This window comes from Myxine glutinosa, chromosome 8 (genome assembly GCF_964187855.1).
Source record: "Myxine glutinosa chromosome 8, kmMyxGlut1.1, whole genome shotgun sequence".
NCBI classification, from domain to species: domain Eukaryota; kingdom Metazoa; phylum Chordata; class Myxini; order Myxiniformes; family Myxinidae; genus Myxine; species Myxine glutinosa.
Genome location: NC_136268.1, coordinates 529,369 through 557,247, shown reverse-complemented (window position 1 = coordinate 557,247; position 27,879 = coordinate 529,369). Strand labels below are relative to the sequence as shown.

The window sequence follows — 27,879 nt, the reverse complement described above, 5'->3', positions numbered from 1 at the left end:
CCAGAAAGGGGTTACTGGTGAAACTACCTAAATGAGTACGCCAACGAAGGGAAGAGTTTTGTTGAAAGCGACGACTCGCACCATCATCAACCACTGGACCATTGTTTATGAATGTACAGTCGTAGTCTTTATTCCGATCATGAGATAATGTCGATATTTTGTGAGACTCCTCGATGTCCTCTAGGAGCAAGAAGATTTGTTTACATCATTGACATCGTTTCCTCACCCACAATATCCCTTTACTCCGGCAGAGGTCAGTGGTTCAAATTGCACGTGTACAGGTGAAAAGAGTTTTTTTAAGTTGCGTGGACAGATTTATTTCATGTGCATGACCTGACCTTGACTACTGCAAGAGCTAATGACAAATCTGGTGGATGTGAGCCAAGCCATTTTGGATTCCATAAGGAACAGACATGGACATTGTCCTATTTTATAGGGTACGATGATGTCCTCTTTACACAAATGGACAATTTATTTTTCGCTCATACTTCTAAACCCAAGGCGGAAGCATTTCTCAGGTCCATTGAGATGATGAAGAGGATTAAGGTGAGGTAGGTGAGCATTAAACTCTTATTATCAGGACGTACTATACCGTTTACAGAGCGTTGCTGCTACCAAAGCAGTTTCTTGGCAAGAGTTATACTAGGTGGATTGCCATTGCCTTCCCAACGTTGATTGTCCATTCTCTGTCCTCTTACATGATGAGTTTCAAGCAAAGAACCAGCACGCACCATTTTTGTCTTTGGTGTTCCTCATCAGGGTTTGAACCACCGACCTCCCAGACTTGGAGCGCACACTCCAACCATTGCACCACCGAGTCTGGTCTTGTTATAACAGTGATTATTCATTGTTTCTTTTTAATTTCGGTTTGTTTTTTGTTGAACCACATGACGTGACCCAGACAAGGATCTGAACTCAGTGCTTTGTGGGTTACACGCCTGTGCTTTTGTGAAAGCGAACAACCGCATCATGGGTCGAATATGCACCGAGAGGCTCCATCGCTGTGCGTGCTTGGCACACCATGACGGAAATGGCAAAAACCGAGAAGAGGCAGCTGAGCCTTTTGGAACTTGTCAAACCACAGTACTGGACTGTGCAGATGGGTTGATTAAAATTTGATTTCGCATTCCTGAACAGTTTCCTCCGGCCACTTGTCACATTTGGTAATGCGGGCATCCTGGTGAATACCAAACGCTTTCCTGGGTGACTATTTGTTTTTTTCTAATGATTTTTAATTATGACGTTGCAAATTGAACAATAAGCAAGGTCTCTGGGCCTGGTCGTCTTTTAATCTGGTGGTTTTGGTGGTGCAGACACCTTCAAGAATCACTTTTGGTGATGTAAAGGTACCTTGTCAGGTCCTGATTCACTATTGCTTCTTTTTTTTTGGTCTTTTACCTTGCAGCGTATTTTATCATCAAGCCAAACATGTGAATGAAAATATTTTATACAAATATCAATTAACTAAACCTCTTAAGGCTTCCACTCCAACAAGGCCAACTGTTGATGTCCTGCACTTCTCGTACGATAAAGAGACCGTATTTATCTGAGTGTGGGAGACCCTGGGAGAGAAGTAGACCTGTGTACACCCAGTGTTGACAAATTCTGCATGGGGAGTCAATCAAGACCCCATATTGACCTGAGGGTCGGAGTCCCTGGGAGAGTAGCAGACCTGTGTACACCCAATGTCAAATTCTACATGGGGGAGAGGGCAGCAAAGGGGTTTCACTTTCGAGAACCGGAACAAGTCATCGTGCAAACCTGGAAGTCATTGAGATGTTGGAGTTCCGATACCGATACCGATCAGGAAAGTGAGAGCAATATGAGGGAGGAGTGGTGAAGGAAGTTTTAAAAATGATTAGTTATTGTCAACTCACTTGTTCAACAAGCATCAGGTGATACCAACGAAAACATTCCCAACGTGCCCACAATATGGAGAGCAATACACAAACAGCTCGATCATGCAAAAGGCATTCGTTAGATTTTAGATGTTTTGATGAGTTTGTTTTTTCTGGTAAGTGGAGCACTATTTTATCGGAGCTATAGTGCGGAATAAAGCGGTTTTAGTGTGTACATTGCGGAAATTAACTTGCAAATAAAAACGCTGCATTTATGAATTTTACGAGTCCTGTCAAATTGGTTCTTCAGATTATTGCTGAAAAACAACGAACGATACCCTTTATCTTTAGCTCTCGATGAAAATGGGTTGTTAACTTGCACTATTAACTGGTGCATCATTTTTCCCATTTGGAGCGAGGCTCTTGTGCGACATAATAATAGGACGACCAGTTTGGAAAGTGTTCTGCCACTTCCTTGTGGTCTTGCTCCTGCTGCTCCTTCCGTGATTTGTCCCTCCCAGGTTTCCGCAGGGTCCATCATCAACCCCATTCTGGTGAAACTACCCAAATCCAGGATCAATGCTCACCTCCACTCATTTGTTCCTCTTTTTCCAAATTGTGGAACCAACTTCCACATTCTCTTCAATCTCATTCTTCCCTCCAGGTCTTCAAGACAGCTGTTCACCACCATCTCAGGTCTTCCCCAATCCAAAACCATGATCTTTTCTACATCCGTAAACTCCCCAAGGCCACATCCTTCAAAATTTACATTTTTTTTCCTCCTTAGAGTTTGCTTCTGTATCCATCTTCTCCACACAATGTGTCCTAACGTACCCCTCATTCCTTATTTGTCCAGATCTCCCTCTATTTTGTCCCTCAACAATGCTGTTCATGTGTGTCCTTTTGTTCTGTTACTTACTTATCCGTTCTTTGTTCTAGCTCTTCCACGAACCTTGACTTTCGATACAAAAAAGGGTAGGCCATGATGTTGATGAACCATCACCTTGAAAGCATGACGTAGGCTGTTGGCCTGTTTGGTGTTCCCATGTCAACCGTTTCCCATATTCAAATGTCCCCGGAATTAATGTTGAAGTACAATTATTTCATGTCATACATGTGATTTATGTACTAGACTAGTCAAATTTCTGGGAAACGTGAATTCATGAGGCATTTTTGAGTAAAAGCAAGCAAACCACTTTTTCTGGGGTAGTTTTTCGTGCTGAATACGAATCTGTTGTTTGCCAAGCCCAAAAATGCGTAATTAGGTCACTAATCAAGGTCAAAGGTCAATGAGTGCAAAATTCAAAATTTTTGAAAAAATGTTTTATTTTACATCACATATCTGTACATTTCAATTATTTTACAGTATTTTGTCTGGTAAGGTTACTACAGCTTTTCACAATTATGAAAGTAAAGGGAATTGTGAAGGGAAAAAATCAGATTTTTGTGAATATATCCGTAATGAAGCAACTTTTCGTTTTTTGACATACTGTTTTAATTCACTTGAATTGTTGCCTTAAATACCATCAGTGAAGTGGTTTACCTGAGTCCTATATAATAGCAAGATTGTTTTCTACACTAAATGTCAATATTTGACTAATTAGCCACTTAATTAAGGCTAACGGTCACAAGGCGCAAAGTGCACTTACATGGCACAAGGCGCAAAATGCACTTCATGGCAAACATGTTTGGAGTGCAGGCAGTTGATCATTATCACATGTATTCTTAATTAATCCTGAATCAATTGCAGTCTGTCAGACTGATTGGCTGGAAGGAGGAGCCATCCAGGGGAATGCCAATTAGTTAACACCATTAAGCTCCCTACACCATTAAGCCATTCCAGGCTATGATCTGGATCTACTTGGTTGAATCTTTGGTCCGACCCTTTCACAACAAAGTTGCCAAGAAGGAACTCCTCCTCCACTTCTGGTGGGAGCTGATGCATCTGTGACAGGTAAACACAGCCCCATCTTGCGTAATTCACGTGATCGTATCGGAAGAAGAATGGCAACATTTCTCGGAACGATTCCAAGTGTAGCGTCCACAACCCTTCTCTCTGTGCCCGAACGAATGCAAGCAGTATAGTCACCATCCTTAGGTATTCCCACCAGAACTTGAAGTTTGGATCTGTCTGTCGATTTTCAACGAAGACTGCGAGATATTGCCGAAAGGTCTCAGAACCCACTATGTCCAGTAAAGTGTCAAACTCTTTGTTAGCTAGTGAATTCTCCAGTGTTTGGCATGTTTTGGGATCTTGACTCTGCAGATTGTTTTTGAATTGCGGAATCAAGATTAGCCATAGCGCTTGCCAAGTTAATTTGTGTGCCCTCATTGCTTTTGCGTAAGATTTTCCGTCTTTAACCTTGTCAGCCGAATTTGGCCCAAGTAAACCACTTTCAACCCACAGCTCATGTATACCAGAATCTTCTGTATGTTGCCCTAGCACTTTCAAAAAATTCATAGTGATATGTAACCCACCTAGTCTTGGAATTAGGGTATCTCTGAAGTCGGGCACTGACCATTTCAGCTCCATCAGTTGGGGATACAACCCCTGATCAACTGTTATCACAGCGTAGCGGTTATTCAGGGCCCTTGCGACATGTAGTGCCCTGCGCACCATGGTGTTCAAAGTGGAATGTTCATGAGCTGGGGCTAGTATGATTGGCATATAGCCAATGGTAGTTTTGGGTGGTTCCTCCTTAGTGCTGTGCAACTGGTTGAACGTGGTCCAGGAATATCTTTCGCTTTCTCCTTGGCGAGATGCTAAGAATGCCATGTCCCGATGTTCACTGTCTTGAAGAGCACTGCCAGTATCTTTCTCCCTAAGAAACCATCCTGTTTCAACCTCACCAAACTCGGGAATGAGGGTATCCTTGTTGATGTATACCTCATGGATCTTTTCAACTGCTGTTGGTATATCCAACGTTGACGTATTGGATGGTTTGATGTCTCCAAGACCGCTTTCAGCAGATGGCCCCCTCTGCCAGGCAGCTAACTGAGTAGCGTGAAATGTATTTTTGCCATCTAGGGTAGAGTCATTGATGTCAATATTGTCGCCAGAAAAATGCACAAATCGTCCTGAAACCAGGTTGCTGGTAACAACTGCCCCAGTTTCTTGATCAAACGCTTTCAGAGTGTTTTCAGCCATGGCAGTGTCATACCTAAGAACCCGGTTATAGCTGATTATGTGCCCAGCATTATGGAATAGCTCAACTAATTTCTTTGATCGAGTTGACTGGTGCAGCGTCATACCCATTCCAACGTGTTTAGGCGGTGCCTTCTTGTCTCCACATACACCATAGACCATGTCTTGTCCAATGCTAAGGACCCTTGTCTTCTTCACCCAACCAGTTTCAGACATCTCACTTTCGTCAAACTCAGCATCGACACTACTTTGGCCTCCAAGCAAGATATTCACAAACATGAGTACAGATTGTGGTACACTTGCCAACTCTGCTTTTTCGCTTACATCGCAACCTTCGAATGCAGGATGTGACATGATATCACTGCGGAGTTGCAGAGCAACGTGCACTAAAGACAGAAAATGATCATCCTGTTGTCTAAATATGGGAATATAGTCTGCACTGTTCTGACCGCACACCATTTCTGAAAGAGGTATGTGACTGAAATGTCGTGGAAGAAGCAAAGTTTGTTTCTCTGAAGGCGCCAAATTTCTTAGCACAAGAAATTCATAAATGTCCCCAATGCAATTCGACAAAGTTTCTTTAAAAGTCCCCAGTCTACTAAGATACGATGTAGGAATTGTGCCGTCGCACTCACTGGCTAACTCTTTGTACCTCTCGAACACTGCAGATAGTTCAAATACGTGCCCTTTCTCAGCAGAGTGACGCAGCTCTTGACACAACCATGATATCGCCATGTCTGCTGATTTGCTTTCAGTTTCCGCCCTTTTGACATCCGTAAAGAATTTACTAAGACAGTTAACATGGTAACATGCCTCAGCTGAGATTAAATCATTCTCATTTGCAGTACGGACTAAGATGTTATGTACAAATTTAGCTTTTTCCGTAATTTAATTACTCATTTTGAAGGTTGTGACACGACTTGTCTTCTGCTTCTTGTCAAAGTTCTGGCAGAACATACACAATGTCCAGTTCATCTTAGTAGTACTACTGCGTAAAAACGGACATGCTTCAGCCGAAACACTCTTTCTTTCAGGATCTTTTTCGTTTTTCGATTGTTCCTTGGCTAGCTTAGCATTTATTTTCCCCTTGTGTGTGTATGCAGAGTAACATAGCTTATGCCATTTAAGTTTGGGGAGACTTTCTGGAGGCTCTGCAAAGAGAGTCGAAAGCCTGTCCACGGCTGATCGAAATTCATAGTGTCTAAGTTTGCATCGGAGCTCGGTCGCCTCTCTGATGGCAGCAATACCCTGGTTTGTCTGGTTGAAAATCGTATCTTTGACCTGGCTAGTTCCCTGACAAATGATACAAAGTTCAAACGACACATCCTCACGCTGTCGCTTGAGGCTGGCAATAGGTTCCATGGTTGGCCTGAGGGGAGAAACAGAAACCAAACTAAGCACCAGGCACGCATGTTCTGACCATGAAAACTACAACGTTGTATGATATACTGCAACAGCCCTTAAATGATCGAATAAGCGCAGGCAGTGTTGGCCCGGGTTTTAATCTTATTCTCAAAGACACAAAGTAAAGCTTCTTCAAGACAAAACATCTAACCGATATCACTAATTCATTAGTGGTAGATGCATTAGGCACTCATCGTCAATGCCCATGCCCTGCCTGTCTTTTTGCTACTGTTAGGTAAATGTACATGTATGTAGGCCTGCCTATGATGTGAGATGTCAAGCATACATTACACATTTGTATGTACATGTATCTCACCAAAGAAGAATGCATTCCTTTACTTTCATTTGATTTTATATTTCATTTTTTAACAATCTTAAAAAGACCCTTACCTGTACTCCTGAAATGTTTAATGCCTGATGCCTAGGGTACGAACTAGATGGCTTATGCTAGGCTATTAGATTCATTCTTCATCATTAAGGGTCTATTGAAGAACACCCTGCTCTGTCTGAATGGAAATGATTTGACAAACATGGCAAATGCATTGGGGTCAGAAAGATGAAGCCACTTTCACTGTTGAGTGAAAGGGATGGTTTCAAGTGCAAGTAACTGTTACGTCATTGCAAGACTTTCGCACTCATTGACCTTTGACCTATGTTGTTTACCGGTGACATTTAGATTCTGTCTTTATAAAATCTATCTCTAGACCATCAATAGGAGCATAAAAACTCTGCCCCATTGTGCATTTAGAGGTTAAACTGCAAGCAAATTACGCAAAAACTAATTGTCGCCCCTTACAGAGATAAAGGCAAATGAGCATAGATGTGTCCTCACGTTTTCCTTTAAAAATAAGATTTTGAAAAGCTTTAGCAACCTTACTAGACAAAATATTGTAAAATAATTGAAATGTACAGATAGGGGATGTAAAATAAAGCATTTTTTCAAAAATTTTGAATTTTGCACTCATTGACCTTTGACCTTGATTAGTGACCTAATTACGCATTTTTGGGCTTGGCAAACAACAGATTCATATTCAGCATGAAAAACTACCCCAGAAAAAGTGGTTTGCTTGCTTTTACTCAAAAATGCCTCAATCATTCTATAAAGGCACATTTTCAGATTTTTTGACTAGGCTATACAATCTCCATCATGATCCGAGGACATGTAAGGAGGAAGGGGGGGGATGTCAAACAGGACTAGGCCGAGTAAGAAACTCCATTCAAAATGCAACAAAAGGGAATCCTTTACTTTTTATACAGATAGTAATAAGACTCTTGGATTGGCTGTTCCGCACAAAAATCAGAAACTCGCGTTCGGTCAGAGACTGCAGACAACACAGAACTCGACAAACACACAAGACCTTGGGGGACGTTTCTTCCCGGATGTCAGTTTATGATTGGGGAAGTACTTGATTCCAATTGAATTTTTTTTGATCACTGCAGGTAACAAATCGGAACTCGAAACTGCAGTTTAGCAGTACTTTGGCTCTGAATTCGGCAAATTGTACAAAATCTTGTGCTGAGCACGCATGAGCAGAGAGGAGTAAGATAATTTTTATACTCTGTCTTGTCTGTCTGTCTGGCAGTCAAAGAAAATAAAAAATCATTTCAAACAGGAATCTTGCTTTTGAGGACGTCAGAAAAGGACACAAACAAGAGGCACGAATAACTAATGCAACGTAGTAAAAACAACGTGGTGTAAAAGACACTGCGTCAACAGCGGTAAACTTCCTGAAAAAAGTTTTTTGTTTGTTCCATGGCCTTTATTTCAGTTCAATTATATACTGGAATCTTATCTCGACCAATGGAATCTTATCTCAGTGTTGGGAATATCGAGATTCAGATAAAATCGCATTTCGTGGGAAGTATCGTGCTCGGAAATGCAAAGCAGGAGTATAAAATATTCTTCCCCTGTCAATTGTTATGGTTTTGAAGAGACGTGGTCATCTCCGCACTGGTCATGGATGATGTTTCTCAGCAGGAGGTCCAGAGTTTGTTTGTTTTTTGTATACAAGATCGAGTCTCGTTTAAGAGCGAACATCAATCACAAAAAATAAAAGTAAAAAAAACGGACACACAAAACATACAATAAGGGGAGCGGGAGACAAGATGGGGAGAGAGAGGGAAGCATAAAAACACAACAGTAGAGAACAGGGACAACGGGAGATCTGTGGGAGGGAGAGGGCTTGGGGGTAGTGGGCATGGGAAGGGGGAGGGGGAAGAGGTATAAAACACATAGGCACTGCTAGGACTTCCAGGAAAGAAGTCAGTATTTCAAAAAAGTGGATCTGTGGTGAATTAACGGGGGTAGAAAAGATCAAGGTTTTGGATGGGGGAAGATAAGAGATGGTGGTGAACAGCTGTTTTAAAGACCTGGAGGGAGGAGTGGGATTAAAGAAAGTGAGGGAATTTGTTCGAGAGGTGGGAGTAAAGAGGAATGAAAGGGTGAAGGTGAATAGAGAGTCTTGATTTTGGCAATTTCACCAGAAGAGGGTTGCTGGCAGATCTTGTGCGACCTGAAGGAATATTTGGGGGACAGAGCACAGATAGAGCTGGGGGAGCGAGACTGGATAGGAGTCAGTCGAAGACAAAAAGACCACGAACCTGCCTGTGGTGAGTGAGTGAAAGGCCCTCAGAGATAGCTTCATCGCGGGAGATTCCAATGATTCTGAAAGCTTTGGTTTCAACAGCGTGAAGACGGGCTAGGTGTGAGGCAGGTGCACCAGCCCAGAGGGGAGAACAGTATTCCATTGAGCTGCGGATGAAAGCCTTGTATGTGGTGAGGAGCTCAGGTGTGCCAAGGAAGGAATTCGCACGACGGAAGATGCCCAGTCGGCGACTGGCTTTGAAGGCCAACTTGGAAATGTGGTTTTCCCAGGAAAGATCATGGCAGATAGTGAGACCCAAAAGCTTGAGTGACAGACCTTATTGGAGTGGATTGTTGAGAAAGTAGATGGGAGGGTTGTCCAGTCAACGTTTTCGGGGAGACATCGTAAGAGTGTGAGATTTGTCAGGATTGAAAGACATGTTCCACTTGTTTGACCAGTCTATGATTTTGTCCAGGTCTGCAGAGGGTGAGGAGACTGCAGACTGCCGATCTGAGGGATGAGGAATGGAGCGGCAGAGAGTGGAGTCATCAGCATAGAGATAGAGAGGATTTTCCAGAGAGTCGGAGAGATCATTGATGAAGACCAGAAAAAGCACAGGGCCCAGAACACTGCCTTGGGGAACTCCAGCCTGAACAGGAAGGGGAGGTGAGAGAAATCCATTCAGGGCCACACGTTGACTACGACCAGAGAGGAAGTCCGCAAACCATGCGTGGAGATTTCCATGGATACCATGGGAGGAGAGTTTGGTGAGCAGAGCTGGGTGCCAGACCGTATCGAAGGCACATGATAGGTCAAGGGAGACGGCTCTGATTTCTTGTTTGGCATTGAGGACCTCCATCCATTGTTGAGACAGCAGCATGTCCAGAGTAGATTGACCAGGTCTGAAACCAAATTGATGATCGGAGATCAAGCCATTGGAGAAGAGGAAGGATTTGATATCCGAAGCAATGATGGATTCCATGACTTTGCTGATTATTGGGAGCAGGCTGATTGGTCTGTCGTTGCAAGGATCTGATTTTGAACCTTTTTTGTGTAAAGCGGTAATGTTTGCTGATTTCCAAGATGCTGGCAGATGACCTTGAGCAAAAGAGAGGGTGAAGAGAAAGGAGAGAGAGAGAGTGAGATAGAGCGGCAGAGCAAGATTTTAGGACCCATGGGCTTATGCCGTCTTGTCCAGTTGCAGAATCAGAGTCGAGGTTTGACAGAAACTTCTCCACCTTGTCAGGAGAGAAAGACACAGATTTGGATTTATGTTTTGGAAAGGGTTTGGATTTATCTAACCTCCAGTGTCTTTTATATCTCATTTCAAACGTGCTCTTGCCAATCTACTTCTGGAATATTTAGACGAGCATTCTTTTAGAACTTCGCTCGTCTGTGGTTTCAAGCAGTTGTAGAGCACTGAAGGTCGCTCACACATATTCTGTACAATGCAGACCAACATTCTGCTGCAGCCATAATACTTCTGGACCTACCAGCTGCTTTTGACAGTTGATCATCATGTTACTGCGGGATTATCTTTACCTCCACCACCGAAGGTGGATGGAGGTTATGTTTACATCTCTGTTTATGACGAAAATTTTCAATTTATTTTCAATCATATGTCGGTCTGTCTCGTTTGTTTGTCTGTGAGTGCAATAACTCGCGAACGCTTTCAGCTGTCTTCGTCAAACTTTACCAGAGGATTCCAAACGACAAAAGGGAGGCTGACTATATATGTCAATCAATTGCTTAATTACTTAATTATTATCGATTTATTAAGTACTTATTTATTTTCTTTCTCATCTGCATAATATCTCAGGCACCTTTTTGAGCTGGAAAGCTGATATTTGGACACGACAATGACCAAGTTATTTGGCTGTAAAGGGTATTTTTGATTTATTGATTAATCAATTAATCGATTAATGATGTAATTTTTCGATCATTCAATATTGCTTAATCTTCAAAAAATTACATATTCGGATGAAACAGTGATGGTTTTGGTATGCTATTAGCCAATTGATTAAGAAATTAATTATTTTATCATCATTATTTATTTATTTTAATTACATAATTACCCAATTATTGATTTTCTCAATTTTCATCCTGCCTGTCAGGCTGCCACCTGATGCCTTGTTGTTTGTTTGTGAACAGGATATCTCAAAAAGTCATGAACGGATTCGTCCGAAATTTGGTGGAAAGGTTGGGTGTGTGACACAGACGAAATGATTGGATTTTGTTGAAGATCCAGATCTTGATCTGAGAATTTTTAACCGATTCTTCACCATTAAGAGATAATGGCAAAAAAAAATAACGATATGTTAGCAAGCGATACACCTTAGAACTGCTTAAGTCGATGAACAGGTGCAACTCCGGTTCATCCTCTCTTAAGGTCGCACACAGATTACTGAAACCTGCCGTTAATAGGCTTATTTGCCTTTTGTCTCTCAATCCCTTACAACTTGTTCAGAATATGGCAGCCTCACTCGTATCTCAAACTTGTATATTTCATAACATCGATCCAATCCAATCCTCAAAACGAGTCGTAATTGGCTCCCATTTTTCAGATGCATAGATTATATTATCATATTGCTGATAATTTTAAAAGCCAAAAAAAATTGATTCCTCATGATTTTGGAATGAGATGCGTGATGTTCGGGCGTCCACATGCTTTGAGTCATGTAGTGTATCTCAAAAAGTTTTGCACGGATTCAAACGAAATTTGGCATAGAGGTAGTGTATGTGACACGGACGAAATGGTTAGATTTTGGTGAAGATCTGAGTCCAGCTAGTATAATTTTTTCAGTGATTCTTCACCATTGAATGATATGGCCAAAAAACGATACATAGCAGGATATCTCAAAAGGTTATGGACGGATTTGGACGAAACTTGGTGGACAGGCTGAGTGTCTGACAAGGACTAATCGATTCGATTTTGGTGAAGATCTGAATATGGATTTGGATGCCACAATTATTTAGTTTTTAAGTGATTTATCGCCATCAAAAGATCGGGCGAAAAGTGATACATAACATGATACTTAAAAAAGTTATGGACAAGTTATGACTAAACTTGGTGGACGAGTTGGTGAGGTGACAATAACGAGCCGATTAGATTTTGGTTCAGGTCCGAATCCATATCTGGCCTATCAGTGGGATACAAAACGTAAACTGTTCACCAGGTGGAGGTATTCTGTTCTAGTTACTCCCGCCAAGGAGTAATGCATTCGATCGTGTCCGTGTGTGTGTGTGTGCGTTCGTGTGTTTGTGAACAAGATATCTGGAAAAGTTCTGAACGAATTTGGATGAAAGTTGTTGGGATGATTGTCCTTGGGATAAGGAAGAATTGATTAGTTTTTGGTGAAGCTCAGGATATTATTCCGGATCCAGGAATTTTTTGAAGGATTGTTTACCATTGGAAGATAGGGCTCTTTTTCTTTTTTTTTTTACATTATCTTCTATATATTCTATATTTAACATTGTGATATGAAAATAGTTTTCATATTTGTTATAAATGTAGTTTAAACTCGTGGTTATGCGTTAGAGCGGTGTATTTTGTTAGCAGCGTCGTCTTCAAGGTTCTTTTTTTTCCCTTTTCTAATAAAGACATATTCTGTCATTTTAAAACCACCAAAGAGTGTATTCGGTTTCGCCGTTTTATAAAATGTATCGTTTGATACGTATAATGCTTTAAAACTGTTTTTTTTTTTTTTTAAACCTCAGAAGAGATATCAACATTTACCTCAGCGAATGTCAATCGCGGTGTCAGTATTTGATGAACTTATAAAGACTTAGGTGAGTTATAAGTGTGACAAGCATGTGCACGGGATTCTTCCCAGAAGAATGAGTGGTCGCATTAGCTTGTACGACTTAAAATGAGCGAGTTTTGTTTTGACGTTTGGGCCAGTTTTACATGTTGTATCCCTAAGGAATGAAACGAACGTTTTCCTGGCTTACAATTTTATTTGAAGTCACACATGCCTCAAAATACACTCACTTATATAGAATTGAACGCTGAATCCGAAAATGTAAGTGAAATTGCCTTGTTTTTTTTAACATTATCTTCTATATATTCTAAATATATATCTGTGCAGTGTCTGGCTTGTCTTGTCTTGTGTTGTCTTGTGTTGTCTTGTCTTGTGTTGTCTTGTCTTGTGTTGTCACTGAACTACTCCCTCAAACTTTTGTGAAATCGTACTATTCCAACTTGACCCACGGCGGGAGTATGCGCTCTACTGAGTGGCGTTCTAGTTTATTTTTGAGGTCAACCGCTTACGTCTGACTTGGTGAAAACTGTTCGGTCATGAAATGGATGGAGAGAGTAGAGCAGGGGAGTGTCATTCAATTTTATCCTGAAATAGAAATGGACGCAAGAATGCTACCAAAAGCCAAGTCGTGGGAAAAGGTACACGCACTCAAGGGTGACTGCACTCAAAAAGGTCAGCCATGAGTGAAGGGGAAAGATGAACAAACTTGTGGCAGACCATGTCGAACACTTGGAAAATGACAAGAGATCTCTTACTTGATGTTCAGTCATCCTTCCTTGGTTAAGTCAAAAGGGTAGGTCCACTGGAAAATGGCCAGGAATAAAATCGTACGATGAGAGGGAGTTGGAAACGTTGTGCCTTTAAGTTTGACTGAGTATGGCAAGTAGGAAACTTACTGATCTGTATTTATGGGTTCTGCTTTGTTGTCTCTATCAGTATCAGGGTAACTTTGGTTGGTGTTGTTGTTTATTAGCCCCGGTTAGTTCTGCTCGAATCTCTTAGGAGTGACCGAGAGATCCCTCACATCTAAGGTAGTTTTGGTAATCTTCATTGATGATGGGAAATGGCCGAGATGGACATGTCAAGCTCACAAAAGTTTCAACAAACACCATGGTCAAACATGGAGGTTGACAAAGGAACATTTAGTGAAGGAGCCAAGAAGGATCAGCTGGAGAAGTTAACCCTTGGATGCAGTGGTTGGGCCTCGGAGGCCCACAAGGTTTTTTTTTGTTGCAAAAACTATGCTGTGCAATTTTTTTTTTTTTTGGAATGAGCCTCATTTTCACAGACTTTCATGTTGTTACACAAAATTCAGTGACATAAAAAAAAAATGCATTCAGCCTCGTGGGAAAATCTTCATTCTTCACTTATAACCCGAAAATCTGACACGAATGCGGGCCTGGGGCTTCGAGGCCTCACATAAATGTTGTTGTACTACTATGTTATATCATTATTTTCTTGATATGAGCCTCATTATATGCTCCTATAACTTGGTTACAAATAATTCAGTGACAAAAATATGAAAATTTAAAAACTTTACACGAATACATTCGTGGGGCCTCCGAGGCCCAATGGCTGCATACGTGTAGGCTTTTTGACAGTGGTGGACATATACATTCTAAATAAAAGGATGAGTGAATCATATTTATTGAGCAAATACTCCTCCATGAGCCTCAACTTTTTAGAGAAAAAAAAGTTGAAAAACCAAGAACTAAAAAAAGTTTTTGCAAAAATAAAAAATCCCATCATGCGTAGGATGCATGAGGTGGACAAGATGGATACAGAAGGAAACTCTCAGGAAGTAAAAAGTGGTAATTTGGAGGAAGGAGGTGCGCTAGAGGAGGTGGTGGAGTTAATGAGGGTATAAAGTATCATGGTTTTGGATGGGGGATGATCTGAGATGGTGGCGAACAGCTGTCTTTCCCAATTCCGGTCCCAATTTCCAAATTTTGTAATGCACATGTGATCCTTGTTTGGTGCAACACGATGCCATGTGGGTAAACAAAGAAACCGAATAAAAAAAGAAACAATTAATAATCACAATGCTAATTACTAAGACCAGACTCGGTGTGGTGTCATGGTTGGCGCATACCCTCCAAGTCTGGGAGGTCGGTGGTTATGGAGCATTTGCATCTGAGTAAGCATGTTAGGATGAGGGGGAAACCACATGAGACATTCTTCATCATTTGCCACTAAGTTAATAAATAAAAGCTCAGCTTATTTTGCGGTAAGGCATGCCTTGTCTCAGGACAGATACAAGTTTGTTCAGAGCTTAGCAGAGCTGAGACCGGAGGAGGGAACTGTCATGGCTGTGAAAGGAAAAAGCTTCGATAAGACTCATTCATCAAAGTGTGGCATAAGGGACAGAATACTGCAGGTGGAATAGACTTGGTGAAAGCCGGGCAGGCGATCGAGGAGGCATTCCCAGGAGCTGTCAGTGTCCAGAGCGTTGGATATTCCAATGGAGTCTGGGGAAAGCTGAGTGCAGGCTTTCCCAAAGTTTTAAAGATTCTGTGCTTTGAACTCCACTTTTAGGGAAAAAATTGTGGTTTGACGTCGGAACACTTGGGTGTCAACTCTTAACGTCTGGAAAGATTGGGCAGTGCACGTGGATTCATTGTTCGAAGATTCCATTGTTGGCTTGTTTGGAGTGACGATGCTGTGAGAACCCGCAGCGTCACAGACTGTGACGGATCTGAACTCTCATAGATGATGGGTGTGACCAACTGGTTTGTGTGACTAGGCCGAGTTGTACTTTTGATTTGAAAAAAGAAGAGTCATAGCCTCTTTGTTGGGTTGGGGCATTGATGAGGTTGGAATGCAGAGCAGGAAAGTTGCTGAACCAACCCTCGGAATCTGCAGAGCCATGGGAATGACTACAATGCAGGGCCACACAGGCAGTTTTTAGCTAGACCGTGGGTAATCAAAGACTGGGGGTGGTAAAATGGTCTACGCTCATGCTCGTTTTCGCATCAATAACCTAGGGGAAGTCAGGTGATGCAAACTTTGTTTTTTTTTTTTTGTTTTTTTTTGTATGCAAGATCGAGGCTCGTGGAAGAGCTAACATTGGTCACAAAAAAGACAAACATAAAACATATGATAAAGGGAGCGGGAGAACAAGATGGAGAGCAGGGACATTGGGAGATCTGTGGGAGTGAGTGGGCTTGGGGGGAGTTGGCATGGGAAGGGGAGGAGGTAAAAAAAAACAAAAAAAAAAACACGTGGACACAGCGAGGACTTCCAGGAAAGAAGTCGGTATTTCAAAAAAGTGGATCTGGGGTGAATTAACAGGGGTAGAAATGATCAAGGTTTTGGATGGGGGAAGATAAGAGATGGTGGTGAACAGTTGTTTTAAAGACCTGGAGGAAGGAGTGGGATTGAAGAGAGTGAGGGAGTTTGTTCCAGAGGCGGGAGAAAAGAGGAATGAAGGTGAAATTGTCAAGTTTGTGTCATTGTCTTGTTTAGATTTTCCTTTGACATTGGTCACTGGCTTTATTGGTGTGTTTTGTAATTTCCACTTAGTATGAAGAATAAGATCGGAGAAGTTCCAGAGTATGGAATTGCCAGTTCTGACAACCATAATAATAACAATACATTCACCGTGTTAAGTACATTTTGCCATTGTTGGTGTTCATAAGAAGTTTTGAATATCCAATTTGATTTCACAGGACCTCGAGCAAGTCCGATAGAAGCAGCTGGCAGCGGAAACTCGGAGGTTGCCCGGTGTCGGCTAGGCCTCCGCACCGGACCCGTCGGCTCCCAGAGTCGGGCCTGACCTCGAAGGACCGCAACGAGAAGGGGAAGAGTAGACCATGGAGCTGAAAGTGTGGGTCGAAGGCGTGCAGAGGGTGGTGTGCGGAGTGACGGAAACCACCACGTGCCAAGATGTGGTCATCGCTTTAGCCCAAGCTCTTGGTGGGTGCATCGTGCATCACTCACATATTGGTCCTTTTGTAAACTATTGTACAACTTTACTGTTTATTTTACCATCGATTGTTTATGGGTTGGTAGAGTAGTTGTGGGAAGGGGAGTTTTCAGCAATTTTTTCATGATGAATTAATGTATAGATAGCCCTGACTACTTAGCTTGAGCCGGTCATATTCTACGACGAGTAAAAAGCCTGTAAAAAGTGACGGGTTGGAACAGTTTATTCGACAGTGCAGCCTTGTGAGCATGCCAAATTCTGAAGCCTCGGCCTAGCGTCAGGTGTGCTTGTATCCGCTTTATTTTTAAGACATCAAACAGATGTAAACAAACACTCGTTTTACCCTTTACGTGTTGCACATCATGTGCAGCGAATTTCACCTCCTCGCGCCTTGTATTTATTGTTGTTTAAAAAAAACGTTTCTGTACGCCACCCTTGAGGCTCGGTTTGCAAGCCTCCATCTACAATTCCAATAGAAGAAACATAATTACTCTGTTATGGAAAATGTTTTTCGAGTTTGTTTTATCCTCAAAAATAGACCATAGTGAACACACATTCATGTTAAAAGATTGGCCTTTAAAACCTACCCTTATGAGAGGGGGACAGACAAACTCACAAACTCACATTGTGATTTATAGTCTATGGTGTCTTTGCTATCCCTCCCAAGTGAGCGATTACATTTCTGGGTTTAATTCCAAAACGAACTTGCACTGTGGTGCCTCTGGCAGGTGAATCTCCCACGTTCATCCCCCAGGTTGTAGTCCTGCTCTAATGTGCGAACAAAATGAGTAATAAACCTTATTTTAGCTCCTAATCTCACAGCTGCAAATAAGGTGTTTCATTTTGAAGGTGAAAGAGTTCTCGATGCATTTACAGTGTTTGCCAAAGGACACAACTTCGAAGTGTTAACTTAACCTTGGTGAAAAACCTTTTAGCCTTGTAAAGGTCTACAGTTGGATTTCTCCAAGCTGTTTATGCAAAGACTTTTTCTTTTTTGATCTTCTTATGCATATAGGTTCAAGGTGTGTGCGGTCAATATGTGTGCCGTCCCTCGGATGTTGGTGGACGCTAACGATCCCACGGTGTCCATCGCCGGCACCATGGACAAATTACAAATTCCTGCCCTAACTACTGCTGGGAAGGCAATGGCAAACCACCCATTGTAACCCTTGCCGATAAACTGCTTCGGCGACAGAGTATGGTACATCAGAATCGGAATACATTGGTTATGGAAGTTCTCACCCATCGAAGGCGAAGTGCTGTGCACAGTGAACTAATAGTTGGAATTATACACAAAGCATTACCAAATGAACAACAGTCATTTTGAGTGCTATTCAGTACACACTCCCTCTGTGCATGGGCCGCCCCCTAGTGGAAGTTTTTGAGACACTGATGGAGAAAAGTCTGCAGCCATGTCACTGTTTGTCACCATCTGTATGGCATCTATCAGGACTGGCAGGATGGCCTAGAGATAGACCCGAGAGGTATGCACACTCACCTATAAGTTGCCTGAATGAATAAATTTCAAACTACCGCAAGGAAGGCAACGGCAAACCACCCAGTGTAATCCTTGTTGTGAGAAGCACTTGGGTCTTCCTTCAAACAGAGCACCATAATAAGACTAGAAAGAATTGGGGCATATCAAAATATAAGCAATATCACTTAAGTTTTATTCAAGCTATGGCAGAATACCTTTTGTTGAATACCGTTATTTATCCCACTTGGAATAGTTTTCATACAAAACGAGCATCATGTGTCATTGTCGTGTGACTACCCTTGGTGAATACCGTAGGGTAACACGGATGGCAATCGAGCGTTACTCCTGGGTGTTCAGTTCAAATAGCGGATTATATATATATACACGGGAGGAAAAAAGAAGAAGAGGAAGCTGAACTGCTTACCTGTGGTCCCGCCAGCAATCCCCGAACCTGCAGAAAATAACTCAAACAAACACGGATTTAGAAATGTACAAAAATAACAAAAGGGTTTATTAAAAGAAATGCCGATAACAAAAAAACGCGTCGGTAAAACTATTGGATATGCAAATTTGGAGGGAACATGAATTTGGGGGGAAATAAAGATCATGTGATTGGATATGCAAATTTGGCAATGGAGGGAACAAAAAAGGCCCAAACAGTCTTTTTATGGCGAACTTAGCAATACCAAATGTCGTATGGAAAAGTTAACCCAAACTTTTTATCTCTGTTCCCATGTCCAGGACGGACGGGTCGCTACACCCTTATTGAGCAATGGCGCAACACAGAGCGCAATTTGTCACCAATGGAGGCACCTTTGCTGGCGCTTGCAAAGTGGGGCCAACATTCTGGAGACGTCTGCTTCATCCTACGGTGCACCGGACCAACCCGGGACGAGAACGTGCCCGAGGAGCCCGCGATTCGGCCTTCCTCACATCATAGTTTGCCTTCCTTGGCGAAGCAACGGACTGTGAGCAGGGAGCAGCTACGACGCAAAGAACCCAAGCGCAAATCGCTTACATTCACAGGAGGCGTCCGGGGCATTACGGACCTTTTCAATGGCACTGGAAATGTGCATGGAGGAACGGGCAAGGGAGTTACGGATATTGAGGAACTCAAACGAATCATTAAGCTCCAGAAGCAGCGGCTGCACGCCCTGGACTCGAGACTCACGGCTTTGTCAACAACACCTCTCGAGACCCTCGATGAGGTTACTGAAGAGTCGGATGAGGAGCAGGAGGAGGGAGGGAAAGGTGACGGTGAGCATGACATTGTGGCACAGCTCGAAGCGCAAATTGCGCAAAACGAGCAAGAGATATTGAGCGGCACGGAGCTGCAGGCCGAGGTTGAGGAAGGTCTCCAGAAGGAGGAAGAGATGCGACGGACGCTTGCGCTGCTTTCTGATGAGACGCAGAGTCTGAAAGAGTTGCTGGAACAGCAAAACGCAATTGCTCGTCGTTTGCAGGAACAATGTGAAAGTGCCGCCAAAGCCCAAGAAGTCAAAGTTCGAGATTTGGTCAATGGACAGAGACGCGGGGACGCCAGGGAACCCGACATGACTTTGGCGCAGCTTCGGGCCAATCTCAACAAGCAAGAGGAAGAGGGGCAGCAGGTGGCTGGAAGTTTGGCGCAGCTTGAAAAAAGTGTTGATGATGTGAGCCACAACCTCAAGGTGAGCCTATCACCACTGCCCATTCATAAACTCGTCCTCCACTCACGATTACTTTGAGACATGTTTCAGTGTTTCAATGTTGTGGGGAAGCTTCACCGAACAATTACCTTTACCTGACCTCGAGCGTTTCAGCTGCAGTCCTGAAGCATAAAACCTATCCCTCCCCCCACCCCCCCCCCCCCCCCCCCCAACCAGGAGGACAGACAAACTCTTGGAATTCACATTTTAAACTTTCATTTCTACCTTCATCTTGTTGGCATAGGTGAAGGAAGGAGAGCTTGAGAATCTTAACAGAGATCTGCGACAACTCTACCTCCAACACTTTATCGAGCAAACGGGCAGCCGCGTAACAGCACTGCTGCCCTCGGGGGATGAGACCACAAGATCCGCAAGTAAGTCATCTCTTCGTAAAACGTTGGGAAAGCCTTTGTTTGTCCATCCATATGTATGTATGTCCCTTCAAACATATACCAATCAGAGCTGAGAATCTGGTCACATGACAGGGTGATGTGATTACGTCTGATCTCATTACGGCGTACAATGGCTGACTCTCCACACACCACCATTTTGATTTATATGCCGTTCATGCCGAACATATCGTCGAACCTGTCATATATCACAATCGCCATGCTCTACCTCAACGTTTTTCATTCAGTGTGAAACACAAACAAACCAATTTTTAAAATGATCATCAAATATCGAAAGCATCAGCATTACGGCGCTTCCAACAAAACGGTACGTATAGGCCTTAGGCGTTATGACTCACCTTCCGCTTCGGACAAATTAAACGCAGGTTTCTTAATACAGTGGTATCGTTTCAGTCGTATCGTTTTCGTAGTAATACTAATATTATAGTAGATATAACAATAACACTTTAATCCCAATGTCGTGAATGGAAAGTTGATGGATTGAAGCGGTGTAACCGCGGAAGTAAGGAATTCACCTCGGTTTAAAAAAAATAATATAATTTTCGTAATAATAACGTAACGTTATTATTATTATAGTAAATTTAATCGTAACACTAATGGCTTTGTAGTGACTGCAACGTTACTGGAGGTTAAATATATATATATTTTATATATATATTAAAGTAGCGGCAGTTTTTTGTCCGGCTGTTATGCTACATCATCACGTAGATGATGTCATTACGGCATAAACACACGCTCACTACGGCAGCGGCAGGAAAGGTCATTCCTCTTTGGGGTATATATATAATTACAGTCTCTCTATGGTCGGGTCACAAGAACATTGGGTGTGTGTTCATTTACCAAGTTTCTTGTGGAGAGATCGCCATTTGGTTTAAGCATTCGATCAAGCAATCTATTCAAAACCCTCAAGGAATGCCTGGCTTAGCAGGCACGAGCTAGCTGCTTGATAAATGAGCACATCTCCAACCCTTGTGGGGTATATCGATTACAGTAGATCTTCGCTCAGTTCTGCAAGTAAAACGTACCTCATGGATGTCGGGATTCCTCCAAATTTCTTTGTTTAATGTTATAAACAGCATTAGCGACTGTTTAAAAAGCTAATCATGTGTGTTTGTGGTTTATAATATTTTACAAGCCCGGCTACGCCACTGTTAGACTTTTGGTGTTGTTTAAGTGATTCTTTATGAATGAGAGATGGGGCCAAATACAATATGTAGCACGATATCTCAAAGTTTTCTGCATTCAGATCTGCATCTGGATCTCAACCAAAATCGAATCGGCTTGTTCTCTTTACATACCCAACCCATCCACCAAGTTTTGTCATAACCCGTCCACAACTTTTTGAAACATCATTCGATATATTGTATTTGGCTCCATCCTCAATGCATGATTTTCAAAATGACGTATTCCACTCCAGAATGTTCAGTGCGCCTGTGCAGGAACCCCTGGAAACAGCGGTGTTATAGCACCGTAAAAAAACCACCTTTAGAGGCCATTTTTCCCCGCAAGCGGGGGTTGGCCTTTTTCGGGGACCATGGTTGTTGTTGTTTTTCGGTCCCCTTTTTGAAGCAATGTTTTACGGCCGGATGCCCTTCCTGACGCCAACCCTTTTTGCCGCCTTTAACGACAAACAGGGAATTACCAGTGAACTGGTACTCACGTAGATGATGTCACCGTAAATAAGGTATATCGTGTGTGCGAGGTAAGGATTGCTACCTAAAATGGTTCACAAAGCTTTTAAAAGCAGTCAAATTCTCGTATCCAGATTATTCTGGAAAATCAAATCATTTCTTCCTTGTCACACACTTAACTTGTCCCCCAAGTTTCGTCCAAATCCGTCCATCCACAACTTCTTGAGATATCGTGCTATACAGTGCATTCAGAAAGTATTCAGACCCCTTCACTTTTTTCACATTTTGTTATGTTGCAGCCTTGTGCTGAAATCGTTTAAATTCCTTTTTCCCCTCATCAATCTACACTAAATACCCCATAATGACAAAAAGAAAACAGGATTTTAGAAAGTTTTGATAATTTATTGAAAAGGAAAAACTGAAGTATCACATTGACGTAAGTATTCAGACCCTTAACTCAGTACTTAGTTGAAGCACCTTTGGCAGGTAACTAGAGCGAAGTCGATGGCACGCCATCACAAATCCCTACGCTTCCCATCTAAAGCAAGGTTAAAGGGCAAAAATTCCATCGGGATTGACCCAACATTTTATCGTTTTAACCCCCGGAAAAAGATAATTACATATTTAATGCGTGCCCTCATGTTGATTATCTTCTATTTTTATTTTATTTATTTTTTGTATACAAGATCGAGGCTTGTGAAAGAGCTAACATTAATCACACAAAAAGTCAAACCGACACATGAAACACAAAATAAGGAGAGCAGTAGACAAGATGGGGAGAGAGGGGGAAGGATACAAACACAACATTTGAGAGCAGGGACATCGAGAGAACTGTGGGAGGGAGAGGGCTTGGGGGGAGGTGGGAGAGGTATAAAACATATGGACACTGCAAGGACACACTATCTTACTATAATTCACCAAATGTCCGTCTGTCTGTTCGAAGGTACCGTAAAAACTGCTGAACCGATCGCAAAGATATTTTGGGTGGGTAATCCTGGGATCTCCAGGAGTAAAATAGGCTATTTAGTTTTCCCAATTTCAGCTTTGGTCTCCAGCATTTTCAGGTTTGGACTCATGCATAACATTCGCGTTCGCATAATGTTCATTGTGACGATGTTCTCATTGTGACGATGTTCTCATTGTGACGATGTTGTGACGATGTATGTGTTCACGGTAGTGTTTGACGTGACGGTGTGAACGTAATTTCGTAATGTTTTTCGTTTCGTAATCCTTTAATGAACGTTTAATGTTTAATGAACGTTTAATGCCCTTCGATGTCCGGAGCCGCACGCGCGCTACACTGGACGGGCCAGCGTGTACCTTGCCCTACGCCGTCATGCTCGGGTAAACCGCTGAGCCCCATCCGTGATGGGGACTACGGCTTGAGACAGTGTCCCACGAACGAGGAATTCCCAGTAAGCGCGAGTCATCAGCTCGCGTTGATTAAGTCCCTGCCCTTTGTACACACCGCCCGTCGCTACTACCGATCGGACGGTTTGATGAGATCCTCGGATCAGCCCTGCAAGGGCCGTTCTCGGGTCGTGCCGGTGCGCCGAAAAGATGAGCGAACTTGACTGTCTAGAGCAAGTAAAAGTCGTAACAAGGTTTCTGTAGGTGAACCTGTGGAAGGATCATTATCAGGACAACATGAGAGTGAGCGAGATGCGAGACGTACGTGGTACGTGATCGTCCATGTACTGTTTAGCCATGCACTGTTTAGATTTTGATGATTTGCGTGTGATATGATTCAATGGATGTTTATATGAATCGTTTAAAATAAAAAAAGCCTTCAATTTCTGATATTTTACCTTTTCATTTGGGCCTCCCAATTGAAGCCCCACCCGCAGGGCGGGTACTGTTGGTCGTATATATAAAATAAAGTTTTTGTTTGTTTGTTTGTTTGTCTGCACGTGCTAATCTCCTGAACGGTGAAAGATAGGAGGAAACCTCTGAAACAAAAAATGTCGGGACGGGCCCCGGGAAGGTTCTAGGCTAGGTGGCGAGGCCGGTCGAGGCCAACTCGGCCAGGCTGGGCCCATTTCGCAAATAAATCTTCTTCTTCTTTCAAAATTCTCTTGAAGTACAACTTATGCACTTAATAGGAATATCTGACCGATTGCAACACATGCCTTCAAAATTCTCTCTCGCGGGGCCCGACAGAAGAAAGAACAAGGAATCGTTGAGCACTAACTGATACTGAGCTCGCGTCAGACCGATGTACAGAAGATTAAATTCATTCAAAAAGAACCCGGGCAACGCCAGGTGCATTCAGCTAGTACTGTATATACAAAGCTTTATTTTTTTTTAAATGTTTGAAAATGTGCCAGTAATTGCATTTTTCGGTATTTGACCTATTGACCCTGCCATAGGGAGGATTTTGCTCTTGCACCTTCTTGCCATGTGGTGATCATGTTTGTTGTGAAAACCAACCTTGGTAGTTCGCCATGTGGTGAACCACCAGGTTTGGTGAATTTGTGCAAACCATTTCGGAGAAGCTAACTTTTTAGGAGAAGCTGACTTTTTAGAAGCTAACCTAACTGCCAAGGGAAGTGCGTTTTGGCCTTTAAACCTTCATCGGAACAAAGGAGAGACAGAGAGGGAATACGAGAGAAAGAGAGAGCGAGAAAGAGGGAGAAAGAGGGAGACAGAGAGAATGAGCGAGAGAGAAAGAGAGAAAGAGAGAGAGAGAGAGCGCGAGAAAGAGGGAGAAAGAGGGAGACAGAGAATGAGGAAGAGAGAATGAGCGAGAGAGAAAGAGAGAGAGAGAGAGAGAGAGTGAGAAAGAGGGAGAAAGAGGGAGACAGAGAATGAGGAAGAGAGAATGAGCGAGAGAGAAAGAGAGAAAGAGAGAGCGAGAAAGAGGGAGAAAGAGGGAGACAGAGAATGAGGAAGAGAGAATGAGCGAGAGAGAGAGAGAGAGAGAGAGCGAGAAAGAGGGAGAAAGAGGGAGAAAGAGGGAGACAGAGAATGAGGAAGAGAGAATGAGCAAGAGAGAAAGAGAGAAAGAGAGAGCGAGAAAGAGGGAGAAAGAGGGAGACAGAGAATGAGGAAGAGAGAATGAGCGAGAGAGAAAGAGAGAAAGAGAGAGAGAGAGAGAGCGAGAAAGAGGGAGAAAGAGGGAGACAGAGAATGAGGAAGAGAGAATGAGCGAGAGAGAAAGAGAGAAAGAGAGAAAGAGAGAGCGAGAAAGAGGGAGAAAGAGGGAGACAGAGAATGAGGAAGAGAGAATGAGCGAGAGAGAAAGAGAGAAAGAGAGAGAGAGAAAGAAAGAGAAAGAGAAAGAGAGAGAGAGAGAGAGAGAGAGAGAGAGAGAGAATGAGAGAGAGAATATGAATGCAAGAGAGAATCATAAGGAATGGGGTTTGTCCACAGAAAACAAGCAAAATTTTTGTCCACAGAAAACAAAACAAAAAAGTTAATGTGGAAGAGTTTAAAATCAACATGTTGCTCTTTTTGAACATAGAGTTTAATTGAAATGTGCAAAACAAAAATTGTCTGTTGAAGGTGGACAACACCTTTGGTAGACGAAAAAAATGATGATCTATGTCCGTCAGTGGTTAAAGTCAAATGGTGTGTTTGAAAAGTGTGACCTTGTGCACTACCCCTGAAGGTGAAGCGGCCTCCTCTCCGACCTCCACTCGTGTACCCATCTCTGCACATGTGCAGCACCGGCCCCTGCTGTCTGCCCTGAACCAGGAGAGCGTGTTCGTGTGAAACGCGCGGTTCCAACGCGTCCCGAATCACACCCTCGGTCTCTCTCTCCGTGGACCGCACGATGGCCGACCCGCAATGGGACGGTGGATCCACGAAACACCGACCATCGAGCCACACCGTGCGGTGTTTTGTGGATGGTCCACCACTGGACGGCTCCGTGTGAACTCTTCCGATCTTGGTGGGCATAATGATCTTGGTGGTCATGACGTCATAATGCTGAACGCACATCATTTATTTTCTCCTTTCTACGCAAATAAACGTTCGGGTGTAACCATGGCTCCAAACACCCTCTTTTAACACTGCACGTGACCTCGACCTTTGGCTGCACGTTTTTGACCAACGATGTCTTTCTGATTCTAGATGGTGAAATGTTTTGCTCTTCAGTTAGTGTAGTCTTTGGGAGGGGGGGGGGGGGGGCGATGGGACTGAAGGGGGGCATGAATGAGATGCATTTAGTTTTGTACAACTCATATTGAGATGGACAGTGCCTTTGTGTGTATCATGTCTACATTCCTTTCTCATTCCCCTTTTGCCTCTCCCCCCCCTCCCCCCCCCCCCCCCACAACCTTCACCCATCCCGGTACAAAGTACACCTCCTTTATCCTTCATGTAATTACCTCAATAGTACTTCGTCTTTATGGTGATTCGTCTTATCAATTGTCATGAATTTTTTTCCCCTCCATTCCTGTAAATATTTTGTGTAAACCACGCCCCCATCCCTGCCACGCCCCCATCCCCACCCCAGGGTCTTGGTCTACCCTTTGGGGGTTTGGCAATAAAAACAACCAAACAAATATTATCTTGTGCATTGATTCTATGTCATCCATTAGTTTTAATTCACCAACTTCTTAACTTTAACTACAATCGCTAAACTATAGAACTAAAACTTTCACATTTGGTCAATTTGGAAGCAAATCGCTAACCAGTAACTAGATGGTATTCATAGAATACTTACCCTGCGCAGTCAACTTGTTGCGAGCCAACTCTTCTATTTTTTGAACATTTTTTTTCTTTGATCCAATATGGTTGCCAGACCACGTGAGCAATGACATCATAAATTTATATTCTCTAATATAAGTGTTGCATAGATCACACTCAATACATTTCAAACTGATCAGACCAAGCGTTGTCCCTGTCGAATTATGACGTCATCGTTAACACCTATTCCCTATATGGAGTTCTTCACAATGAGCCATGTTTAAATTTTTTTCCATGCAGCGGTTTTGGAGGTTATTCACTCATGAATAACCACCACAGATTTTTTGTTTTTTCCAAGATGGCGCCTGTACCACATGACCTATGACATCATGATTATCATTAAAATATTCTACATGAGGAGGCGTTCCTATGGTGAAAATTTCGTGCCCATCAGACCAACAGTTGCTGAGAAAAAAAATTCATAATGATCGGATAAGTGTTGTACTTGTCGAATTATGACGTCATAACAAAGGCACTGATGACATCATTAACACATCTTATTCCCCAAGGGGAGTACTTGACTGAGCCATGTTTCAATTTTTTCCATGGAGCGGTTTCGGAGATAGAGGTGCAACTTTTTTCGATTTTTTCCAAGATGGCGTCTGTACCACGTGACCTATGACGTTATAATTATCGTTTTTTTTTTAAATCCACAGGAGCCGCACATATTCTGAAAATTTCGTGTCCATCGGTCTAACAGTTGGAGGAATTTTTGTTTTATTCATACCGATTAGATCAAGCGTTGTACTTGTCGAATTATGATGTCATAATTAAGGCACTGATGACATCACCATCAACATCAACATATCTTATTCCCCATGGTGAGTACTTGACAGCTATGTTTCAATTTTTTCCATTGAGCGGTTTGGGAGATAGAGGTGTAAAGTTTTTCCCAGATGGCGTCCGTACCACGTGACCTATGACGTGACCTCCAGGAGGAGGCGCTTCTATGGTAAAATTTCGTGTCAATCGGACCAACGGTTGCCAAGAAAATGAATTTTTAAAACGCAGACACGTATGGTACACGTACGCACTTGAATGCTTAACCCCGCATTTCGCTTCGCGAGCGCAGGGTAATAACCACCACACGTTAATACCCAACAATCACGAATAACCACCACACGTTAATACCCAACAATCACGAATAACCACCACACGTTAATACCCAACAATCACGAATAACCACCACACGTTAATACCCAACAATCACGAATAACCACCACACGTTAATACCCAACAATCACGAATAACCACCACACGTTAATACCCAACAATCACGAATAACCACCACACGTTAATACCCAACAATCACGAATAACCACC

General features: G+C 42.7%; 1 protein-coding gene across 6 annotated transcripts in view; it reads left to right on the top strand.

Annotated features, from left to right (window-relative positions):
• LOC137432268 (ras association domain-containing protein 8) overlaps positions 1-26,117 on the top strand; it is a 98,844-nt gene extending 72,727 nt beyond the window's left edge. For all 6 annotated transcript variants that reach the window (XM_068124053.2, XM_068124057.2, XM_068124054.2 and 3 more), the window contains 4 exons: positions 16,402-16,648; positions 18,877-19,805; positions 20,068-20,197; positions 25,475-26,117. In XM_068124053.2, coding sequence (XP_067980154.1) covers positions 16,546-16,648; positions 18,877-19,805; positions 20,068-20,197; positions 25,475-25,578 — 1,266 coding nt within the window. In that variant the 5' untranslated portion in view covers positions 16,402-16,545 and the 3' untranslated portion in view covers positions 25,579-26,117. The remainder of the gene's footprint in view (positions 1-16,401; positions 16,649-18,876; positions 19,806-20,067; positions 20,198-25,474) is intronic.
• The last annotated feature ends 1,762 nt before the right edge of the window (positions 26,118-27,879 follow it).